Source organism: Capra hircus, chromosome 2 (genome assembly GCF_001704415.2).
Source record: "Capra hircus breed San Clemente chromosome 2, ASM170441v1, whole genome shotgun sequence".
Lineage (NCBI taxonomy): Eukaryota > Metazoa > Chordata > Mammalia > Artiodactyla > Bovidae > Capra > Capra hircus.
Window position 1 is genome coordinate 44,732,771 of NC_030809.1, and position 19,808 is coordinate 44,752,578.

Consider the following 19,808-nt stretch of genomic DNA (forward strand, 5'->3'; position numbering starts at 1 on the left):
TGTCAAAAGTATATAGCTAAAAATTATACATTTCAATGTATGGAAATATAACCAAAAGGAATCATATAATGGTGATGAAAACAATTATGGAGTAAGGTGGTAGGGAAGACATATAAATGACCAGAAATGACAGAATGATGGCTGAGCCACCGTTTCACTGTTGTCCGTGTATGTTAAACTATATAAAACTTTTGAAGAAACTAAGAAAAAAGACAAGTCTTATGTTTACTCAGACAATTCCAGTCATCTCTTTACTGGAAGATGCAAATTACTGTTGTAATTTCCCTTTAGAATTTGTTAGCAGCAGCATTTCTAAAAGTCCCCAGCCATGAATTGTCTCAGTTCTTTATCTGATAATGTCTTTATTTTGATTTCATTTTTAAAGGACAGTTTCAATAGAGAATTATGAGTTGATAGTTTTTCTTTCTTTAAACACCTTAAATTTATCCTTCCATTACAGTCTGGGCTTTGTTGTTTTACTTGAGAACTTGTATCTCATTTATGCATTTGTTCCCCCTTTATGTAATACACCATTTTTCTCTGCTTCAAGATAGGTTTTTCTCTTTGGATTTAAGCAGTTTATCTAGGCTATGCCTATTTGTGGTTTTCATTGTGTTAATCTAACTCAACCCACCCCCCAGTGGCTAGCAGATTTAGCAGTACCCTCTGTCAAAAACAGCTTCCCTGGTGGCTCAGATAGTAAAGAATCTGTCTGTAGTGCAGGAGACTCGGGATTGATCCCTGGGTCAGAAGATCCCCTGGAGAAGGAAATGGCTACCCACTTCAGTCCTACCTGGAAAATTCCATGTACAGAGGAACCTGACGGGTTACAGTCAGGGTTGCAGAGTCAGACTTGGCTGAGCAACTAACATTTCATTTCTATCAAAAAACCACAGATGTGCAGATCTCACCTTTCTCAGATTCACCTACCCAGCCACTGCGTTCCCTTTGCCAGGGAATGTGTGCTCTCTGCAGGCAGGATAGATTTCAAACAGGAAAGGGAGGACTAAGTTTATCACTCTGGAATCCAACCAGATAGGGCTTCCATCATAGCTAAGCGGGTAAAGAATCTGCCTGCAATGCAGGAGACCTGGGTTTGATCCTCGGGTCAGGAAGATCTTCTGGAGAAGGAAATGGCAACCCACTCCAGTATTCTTGCTTGAAGAATCCCATGGACAAAGGAGCCTGGCAGGCTGCAGTCCATCGTGTTGCAAGAGTTGGACATGACTTGGCATCTAAACCACCACCAATCAGATAAGTTACTCTTTGTCTCCTATGAATAAACTAGTAAGGGAGTGGAGACAGGCCTGAGATATACTTTTTTTTTTTTTTAGGCGTATACTTTTGAGCTACATTAGCATGTGAGTTGGGGTAGGGAAGAGATGTTCTCTTCTGATACTGTGAAGACTTGTACTCTTCACTGATTTTGCCGAAGCCTGCATCCCTAGTGGCTCAGTTCAGTTCAGTTCAGTTCAGTTCAGTTCAGTTCAGTTCAGTTCAGTCACTCAGTCGTGTCTGACTCTTTGTGACCCCATGAACCACAGCACACCAGGCCTCACTGTCCATCACCAACTCCCGGAGTCTAACCAAACCCATATCCATTGAGTCGGTGATGCCATCCAACCATCTCATCCTCTGTTGTCCCCTTCTCCTCCTGCCCTTAATCTTTCCCAGCATCAGGGTCTTTTCAAATAAGTCAGTTCTTTGTATCAGGTGGCCAAAGTATTGGAGTTTCAGCTTCGAAATTAGTCCTACCAATGAACCCAGGACTGATCTCCTTTAGGATGGATTGGTTGGATCTCCTTGTAGTCCCAAGAGACTCTGAAGAGTCTTGTCCAACACCACAGTTCAAAAGCATCAATTCTTCAGCACTCAGCTTTCTTTATAGTCCAACTCTCACATTCATACATGACCACTGGAAAAACCATAGCCTTGACTAGACGGAGCTTTGTTAGCAAAGTAATGTCTCTGCTTTTTAATATGCTTTCTAGGTTGGTCATAACTGTCCTTCCAAGGAGTAAGCATCTTTTAAATTCATGGCTGCAATCACCATCTGCAGTGATTTTGGAGCCCATAAAAATAAAGTCAGCCACTGTTTCCCCATCTGTTTGCCATGAAGTGATGGGACTGGATGTCGTGATCTTAGTTTTCTGAATGTTGAGCTTTAAGCCAACTTTTTCACTCTCCTCTTTCACTTTCATCAAGAGTCTTTTTAGTTCTTCTTCGCTTTCTGCCATGAGGGTGGTGTCATCTGCGTATTTGAGGTTATTGATATTTCTCCCAGCAATCTTGATTCCAGCTTGTGCTTCTTCCATCCCAGCGTTTCTCATGATGTACTCTGCATAGAAGTTAAATAAGCAGGGTGACAATATACAGCGTTGACGTACTCCTTTTCCTATTTGGAACCAGTCTGTTGTTCCATGTCCAGTTCTAACTGTTGCTTCCTGACTTGCATACAGGTTTCTCAAGAGGCAGGTCAGGTGGTCTGGTATTCCCATCTCTTTCAGAATTTTCCACAGTTTGTTGTGATCCACACAGTCAAAAGCTTTGGCATAGTCAGTAAAGCAGAAATAGATGTTTTTCTGGAACTCTCTTGCTTTTTTGATGATCCAGCAGATGTTGGCAATTTGATCTGTGGTTCCTCTGCCTTTTTAAAACCAGCTTGAACATGTGGAAGTTCACAGTTCACATATTGCTGAAGCCTGGCTTGGAAGGTTTTGAGCATTACTTTACTAGCGTGTGAAATAAGTGCAATTGTGCAGTAGTTTGAGCATTCTTTGGCATTGCCTTTCTTAGCTCAGTGGTAAAGAATTTGCCTGCCAACACAGGAGACTCAGGTTCAATCCCTGGCTTGGGAAGATCCCCGGGAAAGAAAATGGCAACCCACTCCAGTATTCTTGCCTCGGAAATCTCATGGATAGAGGAGCCTGGCAGGCTACAGTCCATGGGGTGGGTTGCAAAGGGTCAGATACAGCTTAGCAACTAAACAGCAAGAACAGAGCATCATTGTAGTTGAAGAGACCAGCAGTTTGTCATATAATGACCCTCATACTGATGGGATGGGAAAACTAATTGAAAAACCATCAAGAGCAACTAAAGACAGGCAGAAATTGAAGAGGGGAAATGAGCTGCAAGTTTTCCCTCAAGACTGTGTCAGACAGTGTAATGCTTACATCAAGTCCATTACCCCTCTGTGCTGCTTTCTATCCCAAATCATGTCCAGCCGAGGTACCAACATAGCACACGAGAGGTTGTACAGTTAAATGATGACTGATCTCTATGTCCAGACATCCAGTAGGATACACGAAGGAGAATATCCAGCAAGTATCTGGAAGAGTGGCCACCTGTGGACTTTATATTTTTGTCTTTGTTCCATATAATGCTTTTTATGTAAACCTACTTTGTCTGAAATTAATGCAGCCATCCCCGCTTTCATTGTCTCTGCCCTATATTTACCTGGAATGTCTTAACTAATCCTTCTCTCTATCATCTTATTTTAGGTGGATCCCGAATAGCATGTAGTTGGATATAGTATTTTGGTTTTTTTAATGATTTGAGATTAAAGAATCTATTATTTAAGAGGAAACTTGCATTTATTATACTAAATAGTATAATTGTTCTTACTCTGTGATCTTCATTTGCACTGTTTATGCTGCCTTGCTCCTGTTGTTTCAATCTTCTTTTGCTGGTTTTTCTTGTTGCCTTGTTTTGCTCCTAGTAATTTAGAAATTAGACACCCTGTTTTTATTTGATTAGTAATTACTTCAAAGTAAAAAGAAAGGAGACTTCTGCTTCTTTCCCAGCATTAAGAATACGTTAGTCATCTGCTGATTCCCCTCGAAATGAGTCACACACTTTAGTACCTCCTTTTGTTCCTGCCTCCCACCATTGATTGGAATAATTTGGGCTTTTAAAACTCTTATTATTATTTCTTTTTTTTTGCATTTCATTAAGGAACACTTCACATTTGCATTTCCTAAATGTAGCCATGTTAGCCTTATTAAGAACAATTACTTAGACATTAATTTTTAAGTTTACAAATGGATTCAGTTTTCACCTCTGTTTCTTTTACGTGTGTCCCTTATATTTAAGATATTTATTTTTTAATTTATTGGATGCTAAAATATTTCTTTAAGTGACTTTTAAAGAAGACTATGTATCTGAATCTTTGCATAGCTGAGGATATACAATAAATGTGTTTTCTTCTGAAATAGCAGTTAATCCATAGGAAGTTTTCCTGAGGAAATAATAGCAGCATGCAGAGATGTGTATATAAGTTCATTTGTCAGTATTTTTACAAAAGCAAAAATTAGAAACTAAAAAGTGTCTGCAAGTAGACACTTGTTTGAACAAAAAATTATTTCCAGTCATTATTGGAAAATCATAACAGTTGATCATTTTGTTACCTAATTATTATGTCATTAATCTCTCTGCCTGTTATTTATGCAAGTTATAATTAAAATAAAATTGAGACTATACAAAGTAAACATTAGCATGTTTATCTGTTAACATTAATACTCTATTTAGTATCTGTTTCAGTTTTTCAACTAAATAATGGCTAAATAGATACTTATTATTGAAAATATGTTTAAAGAAATTTAATTTTAGCCTGTTTTTTCTAGTCACCCCATGGATTTTTTTGGGCAGCACAGACCAGAAGATAACCAGTCAGTTGTCAGTAGAATGCAGAAGAAATACTGGAAAACCAAACAGGTCTTCATCAAAGCAACCGGAAAGAAGGAGGATGAGCATGTGGTGGCATCTGATGCTGAACTGGATGCTAAACTTGAGGTAAGTTCTTATAAGGATTCCACGTATTGCATATAACTTGTTATTATTTGGGACTACTAGGGGGACTATGACAAGCTTTCACACTGAAGAGCTGACCTGGATACATGTAGAATTTGATAATAGAATAGTTGTATCCATTTGTTCATCAGATCTTCTGGATAAGCAAGCCATAGTTGTCACAAATTGTGCACTGGCGGAGCTGGAGTTCATATTAGGTAAATCATGAACTAGATAATTTCTCTGGCTCTAGTGTAATACTTTCTGTGCTATGAAAGTGAATTACGTATGTTCCTAACTGGGACCATATGCTCATTGTGTATCGTGTCATTGGTATTTTGTACTGCTTTTATCTGAAGTCTATACCTCACTGACATAGTGATAATTATAGACTAACTGAAATCAAATAGTGAGTGAGGATTTTACAAGTTGGAGTTTTTGTTTCTCTTATTAAGGATGGAGTTAATTGAAGTATGCCATAATGTATTTTTGGCTGTTTTTTATTTTAAATAAAAGGAATAATTAACATGAAACACCTTTAAACCTATATGTAATCTTATAGTTTAAGTAATCAAGCTAATTAGAAGAAAGGTCTCATGTATATTAATGAAGTCTGAATTTTTTAATGCGCATTTGCTAATTCCATGTGTATATCCTAATTTAGGTAACCTTTTACAAACATTTCTAGCCAGAGGCTCTGTTATGCCTGAAATATAATGATTTGTTGGGAGTCTTAAAAATATAGGTCTAATAATTATAGGTCTAATAAATAAATATAAGTCTAATAAAATAGGTCTTAATTTACTAAGTAATTTTTTCTATAAAAATAAACTTTTACCACTGCCATAACAAATATGAAAATGAAAATTATTTCTGTTTAACCAGATTTTACTATTTGTGTTAAAAAGTATTCTTCTTAGGATTGAGTGACAAATTGTGGGAAAAAATGAAGGGACTTTATTATAAGTAATATGTTTTAGCACTAAGGGAACTCTTCACTGCCCATTCATATATTCCCACGGAAGTAGTTTTTTGTGTGTTGTTTCACACTGATAGGTAATCTGTGGGTGACGTTTTATATTCAGTGTTATTTTTGTCCATTAGAGAATTATTTGGAATCAGCCAAGAACCTTCCCCCACAATTGTATTATCTTTTTTAAGAATGAGAAATATTTTCAAGTATACATACGCATCAAGTATGTACTTAGATTATCATGTTGTACACTTTAAATATATTACAATTTTATACCTCACTAAAACACAAAAATATTTTTGTTGTAAAAATGAAAAGCAATAGTATATATATCTTTCAAGGACCCATGGGCGGGAAATCAACCATAATTGCTTCATCATAGTGTTAATAGAACTATTATTTTTGTATTATTTTCTAATCTCCTTCCACATGGACTTACAGCAGCTTTGGCTTCTCTGGTAGCTCAGATGGTAAAGAATCTTCCTGTGATGCAGGAGACCCAAGTTTGACCCCTGGGTTGGGAAGAGCCCATAAGGAAGGAAATGGCAACCCTACTCCAGTATTCTTGCCTGGAGAATTCCATGGACAGAGGAGCCTGGTGGCTACAGTCTGTTGGGTTGCAAAGAGTCGGACACAACTGAGCGAGTGAACACACACACAAACACATATACCAAGTGCAATTCAAACATACTAAGATTTATGTGGAAAACTGATGGTCGCTCCTGCATTTAGAATTTAGTATCTGTTATCAGTCTTCCTTTGGCCTGATCAAACGTCAAAAGAAAAGCAAAACTACTATAGAGATGGGCTTCCCTGGTGGCTCAGTCGGCAAGGAACCCACCGCAGTGCAGGAGACCCCTGCACTGTTTGATTCCTGGGTCGGGAAGACGCCCTGGAGAAGGCATAGGCTACCCACTCCAGTATTCTTGGGCTCCCCTGGTGGCTCAGCTGGTAACGAATCCACCTGCATTGGGGGAGACCTGGGTTCAAACCCTGGGTTGGGAAGATCCCCTGAAGAAGCGAAAGGCTACATACTCCAGGATTCTGGCCTGGAAAATTCCACGGACTGTATAGTCCATGGGGTCACAAAGAGTCAGACACGACTGAGCAACTTTCACTTTCACTTTCTCTGGTGGCCCAGTCAGTAAAGAATCTGCCTACAATGCAAAAGACCTGGGTGCGATCGCTGTGTTGGGAAGATCCCCTGGAGAAGGGCATGGCAACCCACTCCAGTATTCTTGCCTGGAGAATCCATGCACAGAGGAGCCTGGCGGGCTGTAGTCCATGGGGTCACAAAGAGCTGGACACGACTGAGCAACTAAGTTTGAAATGGGAGTCTATTAGACATTTTATTTTTTTGTTAGCTATTGGCAGCAGTCGTAATGAAGGGATTAATATTCATGGAAAATTCTAAACAAAAATAATCTGAAAGTTTGTTGTTATAACAACATTATTTAATTTTTATGGTAAATCCATTGACCTATTTTTCTTAGACCAATATTGGAGAAAAGCCAGACTCTAAGTTACTTAATATTTTCTAAAACTATCTATACTCTTTTCATCTGTGGTAGACAGTATTTAATGTACATTTTTAAATTGCTATTTAGATAGTTTGGAGCTGAGGGGAGGACAAACTCCACAGTCATAAATTTTTATTAGCTTCCATGTATTTATCATGATTTTTTCCAACTCTCATGGGAGAAAGCTAAATGTGCTTTCTACATCTGAAATAAAACCAAAACTGAAGTATATCACAGTCAAGGAAAATAGATAATACCTATAAGAAAATGTTTTGCTTTTGAAGTGTTCTTTTATATTTTGTATTTGTTTATGGTTCTTTAAATTGTCCTAATAAAATTTATATTTCAAAGGTTTTTCACTCCATTCAAGAGACATGTACTGAACTTCTGAAGATAGTTGAGAAATATCAGCTAAGACTCAATGGTATGAAATCATAGATATCTATCCACCAACAATTCCTGCTTAAAATAAATATTCATTTGCATTTTTTGAAGATGAAAGATTTAATGTAAAAATAGTAATTTACTAAACTATTTTGGGATCGTTTCTTATGACAAAAATGAATATTTACAGTGATCTACCCTGAAATCCCCCAGCATGCTCAGTTCATCAAATCCTCTGACACAGATTGATTTTGCTGAGTTTAGTTTTCCTTCCCAGAGTCTTAAGTGAATTTTTTCCCATCATTTAAAAGCTCTTTCTCAACCCCTACTTGCTCTAGCAGTTCCCCTTCATTCCTCTGCTCCTTTCACAGGAAGTTTTGACGTAATTATCTGTGCACACAGCCTCTATTCCTTCTCCTTCTCCTCCTCTGCTTACCCCAGTCAAGTTTTCATCCCCATCACTCCACCAAATCCCTCTTGTCATAGTCGTGAAGAACTTAATTCTGGGACCAGTTCTCAGTCGTTGTCACATTGTTTGACACAGTTGATTATTCCCTCCTCCTTGAGACACTCTACTCTCTTCACTTGGCTTCCAGGTACCCGCATTCCTGGATTTCTTCTTAACAGTCGTTCCTTCTCAGTATCCTGTGACTGCTGGAATCTCCTCTCTTCTTCGCCTCTTCTGGTTAGAACGCAATCTTTGAGTCTCCCCTCCTGCCTTGTATGGGCTTCCCTGGTGGCTCAGATGGTAAAGCGTCTGCCTTCAGTGCAGGAGACCCGGGTTTGATCCCTGGGTTGGGAAGATCCCCTGGAGAAGGAAATGGCAACCCACTCCAGTACTCTTGTCTGGAAAATTCCACGGGCTGAGGAGCCTGGTAGGCTACATTCCATGGGATCACAAAGAGTCGGACATGACTGAGCGATTTCAGTTTCCTGCCTTATTTATAGTTCCCTACTGGGCGTGGCCACCTCTCTGATCCTGGTTTCTTCCCTGGTCTCATCTCCTAAAACTCTGTCCTTCTGAGCCATTAATCTCCTCTACAGTAGTCTATCTGCATACCTAATCCTCTTTAGGTATTTGGTCAAGTGTCCTCTTATTAGTGAGTCCTTCTCTGACTCCCATATCTGAAATATACCCCTCTTTCTCATCAATCTCTGGCTACTTAGCAATAGCACTTAACAGTATTCAACATTCTGTATATTTTATCTGTTGTTTTTCTCACCACCACTAGAGTATTCTCTCCTTCAGGATAGAAATTGATGTGTTTATTTCTGTCCCTCCTAGCCTGGAAACATTGTCCAGCATGTAGTCCATATGCTGTGCATCTTTGCTCGAAGAATGATTGCTTTGTGCGGCAATGTAAATTAGTCTCAAAAGTTGATAATCAAAGTTCATATATTGTCCCATTAAGGCAAGAAATCCATTATAGCATGGTAATTTTTTTAGTGCCTGCCATGTGTAAAACTATGTATTTTTCCCCAGGAAACAGTTGGAGAAACAACTTTCTGTAATAAAATAAGAGACAAAGAATAGTATGTAACTGAATTCAGGATTGTGGTGCAGACTTGCCTCTGAATTCTCTTGGAGTAAAAAATAACTGTATTAGAGAGATTGGTTAAAGGTAGCTACTTAGATGGGAATGGAAGTAAAACTCAAAGGGTTTGGGGACTAAAGTTGAAGGGTGAGAACAGTCTGCATGACAGAAGAGTTTGTAAAGGAGAATAATAGGGTGATATACAAGCAAAGGAAGGTCCCAGTCGGATTGCTAAGGACCTTGAATATTTTACCAAGCAGTAAAATGGACCAAGAGAGTCACTGAATCAAGCAGTCACTGGACCAAGGGAGTTCTGTGATGGAAATGTGAGGAAACACTGGCCGGTTTGTGCATCCTGCATTTCGTCCTGGAATCACCAGGTCATTTAGCATGCCGGTGGAGCATTTCAGGGAACCCTGCAGACAGGGAAGCCTGGTGTGCTAAAGTCCATGGGGTCACAAAGAGTCAGACACACTGAGTGACTGAACAACAATAAAAAGAAAGTATATGATAAAATCTATATCTGCACATCTTTATCCTGAAATGTCCCAGTTCAGTTCAGTCGCTCAGTCATGTCCAGCTCTTTGCAACCTCGTGGACTATACCATGCCAGGCTTCCCTGTCCTTCAACATCTCCCAGAACTTGCTCAAACTCATGTGCATTGAGTTGTGATGCCATCTAACCATTTCATCCTCTGTCATCCCCTTCTCCTCCTGCCTTCAATCTTTCCCAGCATCAGGGTCTTTTCTAATGAGTCAGCTCTTCACATCAGGTGGCCAGAGTACTGGAGCTTCAGCATCACTCTTTCCAGTGAATATTCAGAACTGATTTCCTTTACAATTGGCTGGTTTGATCTCCTTGCAGTCCGAGGCACTCTCAAGAATCTTTTCTAACACCACAGTCAAAAGCATCAATCCTTTGGCCCTCAGCCTTCTTTATGGTCCAACTCTCACCTCCATACATGACCACTGGAAAAACCATAGCTATGACTAGACAGATCTTTGTTGGCAAAGTACTGTCTCTGCTTTTTAATATGCTGTCTAGGTTTGTCATAGTTTGTCATCTCTTTAAGATTGTATATAACTGTGTGATTTCTTGAAGACTATTTGGTTAATAGATCTTCTGTTGAGACTAACATCAGACAATTGCATAGATTCTTCCAGCACTATAAACCTTAATGAGAATCTCTTGACTGGGGAAGGACACATAGGAGTAGGGTCTTGGTGGGTTTTGGCATCAGGTCTCAACACCAAATCAGCGCAGACTCAGCTTCATCTCCTTCCCTTTCTGCACTGATAAGGATGAGGCTCAGTTATGGTTAATGTTCAGTTGATACTTGATAAGGAGGTGGTCCATGTTTTGTGAGGCTTTTCTGGATCATCATGTACAAATTAATATTTTTTTTAGTAGTTTTCATTGAGGTATATTTTATGAATTTTGTGAAGTTCTGATTCAGAGGAAATGTGTAACCGGCACATCTCTGAAGTAATCGGAATATTAACAAGAATCCTCAGATCCAGTCCACTCTTGATCAGGCAGGCTGTTCACAAAGCAGCACGTTTTTTTCAGACGAGCCTACAGATGTGTAGACGCCCTCTCCCAAACACCGCCATGCCTCCCAGGGACTTCCTTGTAGGCACCACTGGTGGGAGGACTAGTGAGGGGGCAGCTAGCAAGTGAGAAACCCGAGTTCCCCTGCTGCTTCAGAGGGATGCAAGGGACTTCCCTTTCAGTTTTTAACTTCAGTTTTCCCATCAGTAAACCAGAGTGGAATGAGGCATGACACTTGTTAGGTTTTTCACTTTAAGCTCACAGTCTGAACACTTTATGGGCTCCCCTCACCTGTTGGTCTTATTGTGATAAAAAGTCATCTTCCACTGGGTCAGTACTTCTAAAACTTTGTGGTGAAGGGTCATCGTTTTACTTTCAATCTGTTGTCAGCTGACAGTTTTGAAAATACAATAAAAAATTTTTAGAAAAACAAAATTAAAGAAGACATGCACAAATATAAGCATACTTTTTGGTGATTAGAGTCAATAGATATAAGATAGTCAAACAGGTAAAAGTTTCTTAATGGGATCTTAGTGTGAGTATTTGTCACAAGCTGGTAGCAAATGGTTCACAGACCAGACCACTGGACTAGCCTGGCACTGGTCCACGGACCACACTTTGAGTAGTATTGCACTATGTGACAACTTTTAGGGTTTTAGCAACAAATTGTGGACAATTGTGAATCTGTAATACTGAGCATAGATGATGAAGCCAGGATGGGAGACAAGAATAAGTTTAAATAGGAAACCAAATACTTTGTAAGTGCTAATGATCCTAATATGCATCTCTGCACATTTGAAAATGTGTCATCTGTGGTTTTATCTTTTTGGAATTTTCTTTTTTCATTAAAGATCAGTCTCTCTCAAAGTGAGGTCTAGGGAGTCACTGATCAGAACCATCTGGAATTCTTGTTGGGAAAAAAAAAAAAGGCAGATCCTCAGACCTGTAAAATCAAAGTCTCTGGAAACAGCCCAGGAATTTACATTTTAAAAACAAGTCTCTCTCCTCCTGCCCCTAATTGTTAAGTAGAGAGAATTACTGCTGTTAGAATGTTAGTTGTATATGTGTGTGTTTTAAACAAATGATGAAATGAAACAATGAACTATACTGTAATTTTTCCCCTAGTTATATCGGAGGAAGAAAACGAACTAGGGCTCTTTTTAAAGTTCCAAGCAGAACGGGATACAACGCAGGCTGGCAAAATGATGGATGCCACTGGCAAGGCACTCTGTTCTTCAGCCAAGCAAAGGTTTATCATGGTTTTGCATCATCTTTAACTTTATAGTCAGTATGACAGTTTTGATGTATGTGGCTAAATTTGAATATTTTAAGGTTTCTCTTGATTCCAGTGGAAGGTTAAAAGAGAAGAATTGTATATTGCAGTATATAACTGTTTTAATGCCTAACTCTTATTTTGTACTTAAATCATTACTTAAAATTTTATATTCATGGGTTGCTTAATTCCTGGAAATAGCCTTTAGGCCTGTATTTAAGTTTGTTAAGTGGTTTAGTGAAATAGAGGCACACAGTGGCTAAAATTTAAGTATGTGTATATATATTTTTTTTCACTTTTTGGATACTGTACCATCTATGACTACATTGGAACATGTCTTTTTAAGCAGAGGAAATATTTTCTTCTTAATTATATACTTTACATTTATTATTTTATAGCTTTTTAGCATAAAGATACTTGTTACAAAGACTCCCCTGCAATTACTGAATTCAGCCAACATATTTCCTTTTTCTAGAGAAAAACAAAAACAGGCTTTATCAGACCTGTAAATGGTATTGCATAACTTAAGTGGCTTTATGCTGAAACACCACATTAGTGCAAAAGTCCATCTTTAAGGAGATAACTGAGGGACATGAAATTCAAGTCCCTCCATTCACTAAGTCAGAGTCAGAAGCAGATAGAGAAACTGGGTTTGACTTATGTTTCTTAAACCTTTTTTTTTTCTTGTTCTCATCCTCAGATGCTATGGATTTTGTCCTCATTAGCTCATCTAGCATTTTATCAACTTTTCTAACACCCAGATTTTCCTTCAATTTTTCAAAAAACCCCAACTTTCTGCTTATGGGAACATGCTTTATAAATATAGGATCTCATTTACTCATGAAATTCTTTTCTAAATGGCAGATTTACTTGGCAGATTATTTATACATGGTAAACATCCCAAAATGTTGCAAAAATGATGTATTCCCTAAAAGAAGAAAAAGAAATATGAACATACCTTTTATTAACAATTCAAAGTTAGCTGTATGAGCCTTATTGCTTTCTAATTTTCTTAGGCATCTTAATAATTTCCTGTTTTTAGACTCATCTTGATAGCAAATTCTGCTTTATGGTTGTCTTTATTTTGCTTGTGGGATGTACATCCCTCTGATTTTTACCTCTCTGTCATTAGATTGGCCCTGTATACTCCCCTGTCTCGACTTCAGCAAGAAGTAGCAACATTCAGTCAAAGGGCGGTATCTGATACCTGGACGACAATTAATCGGATGGAGCGGGCTCGCACAGAATACAGAGGAGCCCTGCTGTGGATGAAAGACGTATCTCAAGAACTGGACCCAGACACCTTGAAACAAGTCGAAAAGTTCCGAAAAGTAGGAAAATGCATCCTTTTAATTTATTTTCTTGAACCTCTACAGAATAACTTAATCAAGAGCAAAAAACATCAGACTAGTTTTGGAAAATGTGTTATATTACAAATTCTTAAGTTGCTTAGAAATCTCCAGTTGAAGTAAATATAAAAGGTTGTCATGCACTTTTTCCTCCCCCCACTATTTGGCATAGTAGATACAACTGCCTTTCAAATGTTGCTTACCCGGGCTTTTAGGAGTGGTTTGCAGGAGGAAAATCATTCATTAAGTAGGGAAGGTACTTACATAAAAACACATGTAAAGTGATTATTAATTATAAGTGAAGGTTATCAAATTTTTATTCTGCCACAATACATAAGTTTGACCACAAACTTTTAAAGCAACTGTATATGTGAACATATCAGTTCAGTCAGTTCAGTCGCTCAGTCATTTCTGACTCTGCGACCCCATGGACTGCAGCACGCCAGGCTTCCCTGTCCGTCACCAACTCCCGGAGCCTACTCAAACTCATGTCCATCACGTCAGTGATGCTAACTAACCATCTCATCCTCTGTCATCCCCTTCTCCTTCTGCCTTCAATCTTTCCCAGCATCAGGGTCTTTTCAGTGAGTCAGTTCTTCACATCAGGTAGCCAAAATATTGGAGTTTCAGCTTCAGCATCAGTCCTTCCAATGAGTATTCAGGACTGATTTCCTTTAGGATGGATTGGTTGGATCTCCTTGCAGTCTAAGGGACTCTCAAGAGTCTTCTCCAACACCACAATTCAAAAGCATCAATTCTTCAGTGCTCACCTTTCTTTATAGTCCAACTCTCACATCCATATGTAACTACTGGAAAAACCATAGCTTTGACTAGACAGGCTTTTGTTGGTAAAGTAATGTCTCTGCTTTTTAATATGCTGTCTAGGTTGGTCATAACTTTTTTTCTTCCAAGGAGCAAGTGTCTTTTAATTTCCTGGCTGCAGTCACCATCTGCAGTGATTTTGGAGCCCAAGAAAATAAAGTCTCTCACTATTTCCATTGTTTCCCCATCGATTTGCCATGAAGTGATGAGACTGGATGCCATGATCTTAGTTTTCTGAATGTTGAGTTTTCAGCCAACTTTTTTACTCTTCTCTTTGAATCAAGAGGCTCTTTAGTTGTTCTTCGCTTTCTGCCATAAGGGTGGTGTCATCTGCGTATCTGAGGCTCTTGATTATTTCTCCCAGCAATTTTGATTCCAGCTTGTGCTTCATCCAGCCTGGCATTTCACATGATGTACTCTGCATATTAGTTAAATAAGCTAAATAATCTACTTATTATAAATTGTATCCCCTGAATTTACCATACATAAATAGTAAAATTCACTCACTCTGGGACTTCCCTGGTGGTCCAGGGGCTAAGTGTCCATGCCCTCAATGCAGGGGGCCTGGGTTCCATCCCCAGTCAGGGAAGTAGATCCCACATGTCCCAACTAAGAGTTTGCATGCTGCGTGCCTGAACTAAAAGATCACACATGTCTGAACTAAAGGATCACTCATGCCATGACTAAGACCCACTGCAGCCAAATAAATATTTTTTTTAATGTACTCCATTTTATAAATATTTAAAGTAGCTGTAATAATTCATACTTATATTTAATATAGATGGAATCTTTCTACTAGCTGTTACAAGTGCTTTGCCTCATTGATTTCTCCAAGAGACATGGGCAGTATGTGGACACATGGCCTCAGTCAACCTGTCATTCTATCCCCTTTATAATCCTTGACAGATACAATCCAAGGGAGTGCTTGCACAACACTGTGAGTGCACTGATGTCACTAAATTGTACAGTTTTAAAATGGTTAAGTGCATATTATGTGAATTTCACTTCAATTAAACAAACAAAAAGAATAGGATCCACACCTCCTATCTAGACCCAAATACCCCTGCACACTCCGTTCCCTGGGCCCTCTGCAGCCACCTCTCATACTCACTTTCTGTGCTTAAGGAAGGAATATGCTCTACCCTATTCCTCCCCTTTCTGGAGACACCTCCCCCATACCTAGAACTTGTCTTTCCTTTTCCCTGGGTCTAGCAGGCTCTCCTCAGTGTCCTAGCATGGTCCTCTCATCCTCTCATTGTCCTCCTGTCCCAGTTCAGACATCATGCATTGAGCTCACCAGTGGCTTTCTGACATCTTACCAAAAGTCATTTCTCAGTTCTGTTTCATGTATATGCTATCTTTGTGACTTGAGATCATCTTATATATTTATTTACTTCCTTTTTTTCCTGTGCCCCCTCACTCAGGGATGGTGGCGAAGACATTGTTCACCACAGTATCCCCATTCCTTGAGCAGGGCCTGGCACATAGTAGATACCTTTTAAGTATTCATTGAATGAATGAATGAGTACATTTAAAGTTGAATATTCACATGACTTACTGGCAGATGACTCACCTTGTATGTAAGAAATATAAGCCTGTATTTAAGTTCATAAATACATCTGTATGATTCAGAACTATTACTAATGCTTTACAACACTTTAACTATGTCCCCTTTCCATTTATTCTACTACTACTTCTTAGCTAAATATTATCTATCAGTAGTTTTGGATGTTTCTTTTTACTTGGAATCTGTTTTTTCTTCTTAGCTATATACTTTTTTTTCCTGTCTTTCGTCACATAGTTTCTCAGCATAAAGATACCTGGTGGAAAGAATCTCCCACACTTAGCAAAAATAGCCAAAATCTTTTCGATGAATCATGAAATACTATTTCAGGGAAGGAGAATCGTCTTTGTTACAATTTCATGTGTCTTAAAACATGTATCATGAACTTGTGTGGTACATTTATTTCTATATTAGAAGTATTAATAAGTTACATTTTTGTGGTTGCAGGTACAGATCCAAGTGAGAAACAGCAAAACTTCTTTTGACAAGTTAAAGATGGATGTTTGTCAGAAAGTGGATTTACTTGGAGCTAGTCGCTGCAATATGCTGTCTCATTCACTCGCTACCTACCAGGTATACCCACCTCCATGGTCAGCATGTCCTTGCAGTAAAACGATGAGTGGTGAGATTCCTTTTTAAAAGTTGTCTAAAGGGTGCAAAAAAATTGTATAATTGATCAGATTCCTTTGATTTTGTTAAACTTGACTTACTAAGGTTATGACATCCAGAATCATAGAATACTAGACTGGAAAAGGCCTTAGCGGTTACCTACTCCTAGGAAGGAGAGACAGACAGACATTTAGGAGCTCGAGAGGGGTCAGGATTCAAGGCCTCTCAGCCTGGTTCATTCAGGGATGCTCCACTTTGAACTAGTTCTACACACAGTTGCATTTGAAGCAAAGATGCTATGACCCACAAGTTTAACACTTTTCTACCATTGGTGGATGAGGAAAGTGAAAATTAAATGAAACTTAAAGGAAATGGTAGTGTTGGGCTTAAAAACTTAGGTTTTCTAAGTCTTATGCTCAGTTCTGCCAAATCGCCATTCCATACCACTGTAACCTCAGAAGTCTCATTTGTGCTTACTTCATTCCAAGTCACACATAAATAGCATACAATGAGTAAGTTAGATATTAACAGGTAACAGTTACTGATTTTATCAGTCAGTGGCAAAATACAATAAACTCTTGCATAGGAGAATAATAATAAACTAAAGGAAATGGCATTCAATGCTGCTTTTAAGGAATCTACCTAGTTCAGTTCAGTTCTGTGGAATTTAAGAATCAAGACAAGTGACGCTTGAAAATAAAAGTGTGTGGTCATCTGTGTAGCATGATGCCGGGAACACAGCGGCTGTTGGCCCAGCTCTCCTTTATTCTCCTCCCTCACTGCCTCACTTTGAACGGGAACCTTGAAGCAGCAAGGAAAATGTTCAATTACTTGAGTTAGCTTGATAACACATTTTTTTTTTTTGACAAGTCTTTCTTGAACCCTAAATGAAAGTCCAAATTTAATGGTACAAATTATTTTACTCCAATTAATAAAGGTTTATACATGCTTACCAACATAAAAGTTTACACATACACCTTGATGCAAATATGATGTTTGGTGCTTTGAGCACTTTCTCCTGGGCTCCTCGGAGGTGTGCTCACCGCCAGCGTCCTTCTCCTGCCTGCAGCTCCTCCCGAGCTGCTCCGGTCAGGTGTCGGTGCTGTATACACACGGGCGCACATACACGCAGACACGGTGCCAGTCCTTGCGCAGCGTCACTCTTTACAGAGCTTTCGGGTTCCCCAGGCCTGGACATTGATTTTAGGTCCTGCTTCTTGTTATTTGACAACAACTGTTTGTCTGCGATAGTGAGGGAAAGCAGCACTGAAAGGAGGAGAGGAAGCAGGACTGTCGTGTCACCTTCTCTTTCTCTGCAGAGAACACTGCTTGGATTCTGGGAGAAAACAGCTCGAATGATGTCCCAGATTCATGGGACCTGTATGGGCCTTCATCCATACGACTTTGTAGCTCTCAAGGTACATCCCTTTCAGTGCTCTTTTCTTAGATATATGACACTTCATCTGGACGATAACTTTGAGACTGCTTTTTGCTAAGCCTAATTCCAAATTTACAAAACACAGGGAATCATTTCTCTATACTCTTTCAGCTAGTCGTTTTTATGAAGTTCCCAGATAACAAATGCTGCCAGCAGCTCTAAACAAATACATGGGCGCACTGCTGGTGGGTCAGGTATTAGTAGAGTGGGGGAGAGGGGAATAAAAGAAAAAGTGAAAAGAAAATTAAATGCAAAAAGGAAAGGTAATGGAAAGGGGAACAGGTGATGGAAAGTGGTCATGTGTTTTCAAAAATGACCACATTACCTACCTGACAATTTTAGGAGTTAAAGTCTCTTTGCTTTCCTTTTACACTTATGTCATAATCCATGGTACCATTATGCCAGTTTTGGCCATTATGTATGTGTGACTGCTGCTGAGGAGTACCGAATTAGGTCAGCTCTTTCCGTAGCACCTACATGTAAAACGTACTCTTCCTGTCAGCGTTCTGTGTGTGTGGCTTATCCAGCAGAGATGCACTGTGTTAATCATTTCGTCCGTTCTAGTAGGCTACGTTTCAGTTCCTTTGAACTAATCATTCTGCTTTATTTTCAGTAGAACTTGAAAATGTTAACTTTGCCCAAGCTGGATGTGATGTTTGTGATGGGTTCATATCCTATAACCGTGTGTTACTGGGGGCTTGGTGTAGATTTTTAAGTCAGGTCCTGACATAGCATCTTCCAATCTAACAGATTCGGAGTTTTTTTTTTGTTGTTGTTGTTGTTATATGTGTGTTTTGGTTTTTTACTTTTCTATGTTAATGTTTTACTGGATAACATACTGTGTATTTAGGCAACTTTCATATCCAATTTCAGCTCAGACTTGAAGTTGAAAATCTTTAGTTGTGTTTAGAGCATCACAGGGCTGGCTAGCAACACAGTGAGGTCTTCTGTGGCGTATCTTAGAGTGGTGGACCCCTGACTAGTCCACAGCGTCTGTCATGGCCACGGGCAGCCAGGATACAGAGGACGCAAGGCTCAGGTCACATTATATCAGCATACACCTCCCATTCTTGACTTCAGAACTCTTCCTGTTTTATATTGTTCTTTAGAATTTTTATTCTCACCTTTGTTTGCACAAAGAGAGAAAAAGATTCCTCCCACTTACTTAACACTAAATTTCTTATCCTTAGCAACTACAAGACATTCCAATGAAGCTTACTGAAGACCACAAGGAAGAACGAATAGAAGACAATTCTCTCTCTGAAAACCTCAGTAGGTAAGCAGATCGTGCTATGAAGTTCTGGATACCATTGTATTTGTTTCTTCTCTGGTTTACCAAATACTGAATACTTCTATGTCATTTTTCCAGTTAACGTTAGACATTTGCTCTGAAACTTACCCCCTCGCCCCAGTTTTGGCATGGCAGGCAAAGTTGGTGATAGGAATATAGAACAGTTGGGTGATAACCCCAAGTTATTTAGTGTAGGAGACTGGGTCTTGTACTAAGAGTCTGTCTCTAGTGAATCCCAGAAGGGACAGCTTGAAAAAGAAAGAGGTGTTGGTAGCTATGCAATGGAAGCTGGTGACACTTTGTCCTCCGAGACAACACAGAGGGGACTGGGACTGGTTCCCTAGAAAGGGAGGCCCTTGCTGTGCTCATCCTTCATGTCGCCTGTTTCCCTTTACTTACATGTTACCTTTGTTTTCCTTGCAGACCCACCACTTAATTGTCATTTTAACTAGATTGCACTGAGTATAATGATGATCCCAGAAATAGGCCCAAACAATGACAACACTGTATTGTTGAGTGGAAAGGTGATCTGAAATATAGGCATTTCACCCTTTTCCCTAGGGGGATATCCAAACAATTTATTTTTAACCACCTTGGATATACAAATGTTTTAGAATATAGATTAAGTAATCAAATATATAGATATAAATTAAATGTATTAACTTAGTTACATATATTGAGACTTTAAATTGTACATTGTTTATTAATTT

The 19,808-nt window shown here is 39.0% G+C and overlaps 1 protein-coding gene across 1 annotated transcript in view; it reads left to right on the plus strand.

The window, feature by feature from the left end:
* Positions 1-19,808, plus strand: part of ICA1L (islet cell autoantigen 1 like) — a 55,985-nt gene that overhangs the window by 17,017 nt on the left and 19,160 nt on the right. Inside the window, exons 2-8 of the mRNA XM_018060761.1 lie at positions 4,623-4,791; positions 7,633-7,705; positions 11,878-12,001; positions 13,158-13,356; positions 16,208-16,333; positions 17,689-17,787; positions 18,998-19,083. Coding sequence (XP_017916250.1) covers positions 4,630-4,791; positions 7,633-7,705; positions 11,878-12,001; positions 13,158-13,356; positions 16,208-16,333; positions 17,689-17,787; positions 18,998-19,083 — 869 coding nt within the window. The 5' untranslated portion in view covers positions 4,623-4,629. The remainder of the gene's footprint in view (positions 1-4,622; positions 4,792-7,632; positions 7,706-11,877; positions 12,002-13,157; positions 13,357-16,207; positions 16,334-17,688; positions 17,788-18,997; positions 19,084-19,808) is intronic.